Below are 7,377 nucleotides of genomic sequence, written 5' to 3'. Positions count from 1 at the left end.
AACGCGTGTTGGTATACAAAATATTGCCCTTTTAGTTGACTTTGGCTTATTTTACTTCCGACTAAAATGCCTCTCTTTGTTTATTGGTCCAGTTTTGCCGCTAAAATACTTGGTCTCGCCCAGAAAATGGTCACTTGTATGCTTGTATAATTGTCAAAGTTTAGCAGTGTAAGTATTGTACTGTAAGTAGTGTAAGGCTACTTCAATAGATAAAATAATATTTACCGTCTTGGCTTATGAATACAGTTCGTATTCATATTCGCAAGAAGAGAGTTGAATTAAAAATGTAACGCGCATTGTGATATTTTTGAAGAAAGTTCCTTCACGAAAATGTGATTAAAAACTTTATTGTATGTCTGGAATATCTTCTCAATCGAAACGAAATTAAAGGCAGTTTAAAAAAAATGCTGCAAACTGCAAAATTCTATGCTAATTAAGGACGCATTTCTAAAACCTTCCCGATTACGATTTTTTATGTGTCAACGTGATGATTTTCATACAGTTGAAAATGTCAGGTTAAACCCTACGTTTAGTTCGCTTTGAACATAATTAACTTAACCCAGTTGCATTTTGGGAGGTCTCCTTAATCACTGACCAAAACCAAACTGGAGTCCAGTGCCCTCCAGTTTGCTCAGCACCTCGCTTTCAAACCTTGCGTTTAACTCAGGGGTGAAGTAGTTTTTCCAGCCTCCAACCTCACCACGTCTGAGAAAATTGGGTAATTCACCATCTCGAGTCATCATCCAGTAAGCTGATGCATTCTTTTTCATCTCGTCAAAGGTGCACTGCTTAGCAATGCGTTCCACCGTCTCCTCTGTCAATGATTTACCCAGGAATTTTGCGATGAGACGTACTTGAGAAGGTAAGTTCTGAGAGAAACAAATGTAAAGGTTTCACAACTGCAAGTTCCATAGAATGAATGAAGAAAAAATAATCCTGTTTATAAGAATTAAAAAAATTCAATGCAATTAGTCCGGACTTGTCCCTGGTAGGGGAGTCAAAAATGGAAAAAAAGTTGTCCGGTCCCCAGAGTCACATTACGTTCAAAGTGAGGGGCCACCCATTCAGGGGCACTGGGAAAATGGTTTAAAACATTTTATAGATAATTTAGAAGTTTTTCACTCTTGGAAAGCAGTGTTAAGTTTAAAGCCACAAACCTTTTTCAAGTCCTCGTACTTAAGAAACAAAACATTACCATCATCTTTGTGGTTCCACCAGCCCACGACATGTTCAGCCCAGGAACCCCAATATACTGAAATCAAAAATAACACGCAATCATCAACACACTGACAAAATACTACATCATGAAAAAATGTGAAATGTTCGTTCCTTACCTGCTCCCTTTATAAACATGTCAGCAAAGAACTCAAAAGGTCCTGAATAGCCAGTCAGTGGCGCCATTTTGCTTTCGAAATTATAATACGACACCACGACGTCGCGCGGATTTCTCGCAACATAGATGTATTTACATCTTGAGGCGTCACATGTTCCTTTGGGAATTGCATGAAATGGTTGATGAGTCTTCATTAGGCGGGGACTGGGTTGAGTGGTGATGTCAGGCTGGGTGGTGTGGGGGAATTTGGCTTCATCAAAGAATTGCACTCTGTGACCGATAGGCTTGGTGCTAGTTGCTCCATCATTAAAGATCTCCCAGGTGATCTCTTGAAGCCACGTGGTTCCTATACATAAGGACCAAATGAAAGCGTAATAACACAAGTTGCAATGATTAACTGGGCTTTGTTACAAAATATTTTAACCTAAAGTAACTGCAATAATTTATGACGTAGGAAGCATAGCTGACAATCTAGCTCGGTCGTGCGCTGAGCCTTTCTGCTCTTATTCGCGTTTCAACAGACCCTTTGCGGGGTGAGGGAGAGAGAAAGATCCCAAAAACAAAGTTCACTAATATAGCAAATAAATAAATAAATAAATAAATAAATAAATAAATAAATAAATAAATAAGTAAATATATAAATAAATAGATGAATACATAGAAACTCTCATTCTTTGGCCATTTCAGCTTGAGTAAAAATAAAAAACAAACTGCGGTCACAAACATAAAAAAACAACGCTTGTCGTAAAAACCTTGATTTGAGAGTTTAACGTTTCGTATGCTTCTACATACATCATCAGAAGTGTAAAACGGTTAGGTGCATTACAATAAATTTAAACTAGAAGACTTGTACCTAATAACGAAAACCGGTACCTAATAAGGAAAGAAATGATAATGGATATAAATAAAAATAAACAGACTTAAAATCTGCTAAAAAAAAAAAACATATAAATGGCTAGTAGAGAAGAAGTTCCTCACTGCCAACATTTTCATTAAGTACTGGTTGCAAATCACGAATCAATAAATTTTTTTTTAATTTTACAATGCACATCAGAACGTCCGGTGGCTAAAATGTCAAAGTGATCCCATTTTATCCTGTGGCCTGTCCTACGTTGTTTTGTTATGTTTGTGACCGCAGCTTGTTTTTTATTTTTACTCAAGATGAATACATATAGTAATAATAGTGACGATGGCAATGATGATGATGATGATAATAATAATTTAACAAATAAATAAACAAACAAAATAAATTAGTTATCAAATAACAATATACCGCAGGTCTATTTCCGGTCTAATACGTTGCGATCGTTTTTCACACACAAATTCTTTTGACTCTTTTGACTCACCTGATCTGGGGAAACCGACTATAAAAACATCATCTTGTCGAGTTTGGAAATTTTCGATGAAATCTTTGAATCCTGTTAAGTAAACGTACATGTGAGGCATCCTTACTCCTTTCACAAACAGACCTTTACTGTTCCGGAATTCGCCTTCCGTTTCTTGTACGGGATTTTCACTTGCCATGGAGGAATTTATTTGCTCTGTTAAAAATATAAAATGTTAGAAGTGAAGGAAGCATCAGATTAATGAAATAATGAGAAACCGAAAGCTGTTTTACCTCAGCTTTTACTAGCATACTAGAGAAGACTTTTGTCAGAACATATAGTTGAGAATGAAATCGCATATCCAGTAACAGAAGGTCACAAAAGATTGAAACACGATATTGGAAAATAGCGAATGTCTATGCAGACGAATACAACCTCTAAGCAGCGAGAATTGCCTTGGTTTTTCGACTTTCCCAGAGCATTCGATTATCTTGATTCGCTGGTCATTAATCGAGTCGTAGCGTTACACGAGCCAACTCAACCTCTAGTCACGAGGCAACCACGAGTCAAGCCAATTGTTTTCTTTTTCTATTTATTTCGTCCCGAAAAAAGAAATAGATTATTGGAAATAAAATGAATGAATATAGATTGTCTTAGCAGTTAATAACAGGACATTTTAATAACAGGCTCACCTCGATCGCGCCGCGCGCTTAAGTAGTCTTACACAATTGCAAACATGGTGGCAAGTCACGTTATCTGTCGTGTCCATTGCAGATTATCAATGTAAGATTGTCTTATCCAAATAGTGCGTGACATGAATCTAGTTGACTATCCACTGACAGGAAAGTTGAACGATAACATGCATGCCACGCGTACGCGAGCGGGTTGCGACGGAATTTCGTGCCGCGATCGAGGCGAGCTTGTTATTTTTAACTGCTAAGACAATTTACCTTTCTGGTAATTAATTTCGCGGATCTTTTTAAAATTCCGCGATTGTAAATAAATTGCGAAATCAAAGACCCACGAATAAAAATCCTCGCGAGATTTAAACACGCGAAATTTAACAGCCATATAGAAAATTCAAATCACAGATAAAAAAAGATTAACAGGTAATAACAACATATACGGGATATGTATCGACAAATACACAAACTATTAGTTGGCTTTTCTGGTAAGTTCCATTTTGTATCTTCTGTTGTGAAATAACAGAACTACGTACTGAGAGAATGTGTATCACGGCCAAGTTGTAAAAAGTTAATTTTCAAATATGCCTTTTGCCAGGAGCCATAATTGGTCAAGATGGCTGGATATTGGCTAAGTTCTTTTTTTGCATGTTTATGGACCGCGACGGGGTCGAGGTCCATAGTAATTATAATTATAGGCCAAAGTAATACTAATACTAATACTAATACTAATAATGATGATGATGATGATGATGATGATGATGATGATGATGATGATGATGTACAATTTCGTAATAAAAGAATCCAACCATCTTGACATCACGCTTGGTCAATAACCACATATAACAAGCACACTTGTGCGTAGGTCTCTTTAAAAGAAACTGATCAGTGAGTAAATGTAAAGTTGACTGAAAATGTTTAGAAATTCTCCCCGTCAAACTCCCCTATCAGTAGAGTAGTTTAAGAAGCGAAACTTGCGTGCGGGCTCTAAAGATTTTAAAAAAGCAAACGTGCGCGCGCTTTTAAAAGTTCGGTAGACAATTGTTACGCACACAGACGTCATCAGAGCATATTGTGAAAAACTGAAGAAAAATCGAATGTAAAGATGTCGCCTGTATATCCCAGGATATCTTTAGTGTTGTATTTTTTCTTGTACTTCATAAACTTTGGCGTTGAAAAAACGAATAACAGTCGTTTCGGTGTTCGAATTGTTCGTAAATCAAAAGTCAAGAAACTTCAGGCGGCCGATGAAAATGATTTGTACAATGTGATGAGTTCGCTTGCTGGGGCGGAGGACAAAGTTGATGACGGCGGAAGATTGGGGAAACGAGAAACGAATTGTAATGGTAAGAGACGTGGAAAGAGGGGATTCAAGAGAAACAAAGTTGCACCAGCAGCTGAAAAAGACGAGGCTTGGAGTAAGACAAGCGCAAAGACACCGCGAGCGGCCATCAAGTACAGATACCAAGAGATCAGCTACACTGCGTCAGAAAATCTGGTAGAAGAAGATGGTAAAATGACGCTGAAAACTTCACGCCAGAAGTGGGATCATAAAACAGGAAAAGAAGTCAAACTCGATATAGACGATACTCGTGAGTCTTCCTGGTCATTAGGCACGGATCTGTCGCAGTTTCTCAACGTTTTAAACTCGCCCACTACGGACGATTTTAACGTATGTAATTCAGACGGATCGTCATGTGACCTGTTTTCAAACGAAGACAATGTTCCTGGCGCGAGTGGTGTTCGCGTTACAAATGAAATGGTCGTGGATTTGACAGAAGCTAACACCTCGGAGGAGACCTGGAAAAGAACCGAGAAGAAATCTGCATTGTCCAACTTCTTGTTGAGGTTCAACCGCGGACCAAAAACCACCAAGGTCCGCAAAATTCGCATTTAAAGACTGAGCGAATTTCGCTGTGATTTAAGTTTATTCTGTGCTCTCTGATTCATGAAGGTAGATAAATTTTCGATGTTACCACGCAGAAATTTGGCTGAGCTTGGTTTACTAGGTATTGTAAGCAGCGAAGACAGATAAACACTGAGCAAAGGTGAGGGACTACCTGCCACGCCCTTAACGAGGAACGAGGACGGGCAGCCCCCATACGAAGTCAATACAGCGCCGTTAGCGAAAAAGCCACCGGTTGTAACGAAATAAACCGACCGCGTCTTTGTTTTACCAAAGTCACCAACACGAACCGTTTCTTTTCCTTGTAAGCTTCAACGTAAAAATCATGTATGCTTTGTTAAAATGTGTGATTGAACTGATTTTGTCTTTGCGAAATGAATCAAAGCTTGTGATCTTGTGTACCAGAGAATAAACGTTTTTTGCCTGTTGTGTGCTGCTTTAGTTTGAGACCTGGCTATATATCTATAACAAGCCGTACATAACAAGCTTATAATTCAATTGACGAGTTTGTTTACTGAGACAATTTTAGAGCTATCTCTGTCGTATGTTACGTTTTGGTTCAATTTTACCCTTGATGCAATTTTGTATTTTCCTTTGTTCTGATGTATGCTAATATATTATAATGATTATAAAACAAAGGTGGTGAAATGGTGAAATTGAACCACATTACCCGGGGGGGACTCCCATATAAAAAGGACGGGGGTGCTATTGGGAAATTCTGAAAAAATCCCTCAGAGGTACCAAGATCCTGTTTTGTGGGCGTGGCTTAAAAGGTACCAATTCTAAAACGGCACATAAACTGACAATTTTTAATAACGATAAATAGATGAAGACGATTGCTTCGAATACCCTCTACTCGTAAAGTTTATGAAAGCATCGTCCTAAATCTCTGTCCTGTTTAATGGAAGTTGTACATAAAATCGAATACTTTGATGGTAAATTATCTAAGTAGAAAATGTTTTGGCGATAAAGACGATTTCATGAAATAAAATTAAAAATCAGTTGATTGTCAAATATCTCCCGTCATGTTTTTTTTTTTTTCGACTCAACTGCCCTACACTTTCGCTGTGGACCTTTCTTAAGCTGAGCACCCTAAGAGGTACCGAAAATGCTTTCTTAACCCTTTAAAGGTGCGACAAGCACTGCCGTCTTTTTTTATATGGGAATTAACCCCAATGGGGCAAAGATTCAGCGAACAACGGTTTGTGTTGACTGTGTTGAAAATCGCTGGCGAAAACTGAAACCTGGCGAACTCTGAATGTCAGTGCCATAACAAGTTAACTACGACCAGTCTAGTGGGAAAAATTAGATTCAAACGAGGCACAGCACTCGCATGAGCACTGCTGGGTTCCGGGATCTAATCACGAACTGGACAGGCAAGAACAGCAACGACTCGGCTTTGGTTCCAACAGCAGTTTATTCACTCAATAAACTTTAACAAAAAAGCTTTACAAGCCCTGTCGCTGTAATATACGATTAAGGGGATTTGTATAAGTGTCTGATTCTTAGCAAAATAATATACGATACAAAATTTCGGCATGCTGATTGGCTGAGAGAACGTCAATTAATTCCAAACAGTGCAGAAAATTCAAATTGAGTGCAAAAAGTTGAAATAAAATTGCATGTATATCATTGACAAGTAATCTAATGATTTTTCTAGTGCAGCTTGGAATCAAAAGCATTGAACAAATTTTTCAAACACTACAAATTGCAGTGCAATTTTTTTTAATCTTTGAGAAATGTACTTTATTACCTCTACATTCATAGTTAGCGCTACGACATGCAGTTGTAGGACGCAGTTATAAAAAAATCTTAAGTCCTGTGAGAAAAACGCAAACTAACGAAAACTCTAGTTTCGCCTGACGAGTTTATTGTTGCAAGCGTTCGTTGTTTCAACTAAATTACACTAAATTAAAAACTACTGTTAAAAAATAGAACTAGTGAATAATAACTAAATTGTTGGGTGATAAGGAGAAGGTTCATCTCGTAAGTTGTCACCTAACACAAATTAACGACCTAAACTTATGTTTTACTCAAATTGATATGTTTTAGCAAACACAGTCATACTTGAAACGCGTTGAATCAGCAACCAATGGAATTTCACGGTGAAAGTGAGTTCGACAAGAACTC

General features: G+C 37.8%; 1 protein-coding gene across 2 annotated transcripts; it reads right to left on the bottom strand.

Annotated features, from left to right (window-relative positions):
• Positions 1 to 587: 587 nt before the first annotated feature.
• On the bottom strand, positions 588 to 3,324 carry LOC145478934 (sulfotransferase 1C4-like). 2 transcript variants are annotated; one of them, XM_081457132.1, is made up of 5 exons: positions 3,094 to 3,324; positions 2,680 to 2,874; positions 1,335 to 1,679; positions 1,158 to 1,252; positions 588 to 869 (listed from the first exon to the last, which is right to left on the bottom strand). In XM_081457132.1, the coding sequence occupies exons 2-5, from the start codon at positions 2,855 to 2,857 to the stop codon at positions 588 to 590; spliced, it is 900 nt and encodes a 299-aa protein (XP_081313258.1). In that variant the 5' UTR covers positions 2,858 to 2,874; positions 3,094 to 3,324. The 2 variants fall into 2 exon arrangements, with proteins under 2 accessions (XP_081313258.1, XP_081313257.1); XM_081457131.1 differs by having other exon boundaries at positions 2,680 to 3,324.
• Positions 3,325 to 7,377: the final 4,053 nt, after the last annotated feature.

The sequence above is a fragment of the Orbicella franksi genome, chromosome 2, assembly GCF_964199315.1.
Source record: "Orbicella franksi chromosome 2, jaOrbFran1.1, whole genome shotgun sequence".
Classification (NCBI taxonomy): domain Eukaryota; kingdom Metazoa; phylum Cnidaria; class Anthozoa; order Scleractinia; family Merulinidae; genus Orbicella; species Orbicella franksi.
This window is presented reverse-complemented; position numbering and strand designations above follow the sequence as displayed.

Excerpts from the sequence above, each read along its gene's own strand:
- LOC145478934 (XM_081457131.1), bottom strand. The coding sequence starts at position 2,857 with ATGGCAAGTGAAAATCCCGTACAAGAAACGGAAGGCGAATTCCGGAAC. Across the intron at positions 1,680-2,679 it reads AGTCGGTTTCCCCAGATCAG|GAACCACGTGGCTTCAAGAG; the intron begins GTGAGTCAAAAG and ends CCTTATGTATAG. Across the intron at positions 1,253-1,334 it reads CATGTTTATAAAGGGAGCAG|TATATTGGGGTTCCTGGGCT; the intron begins GTAAGGAACGAA and ends TTTTGATTTCAG.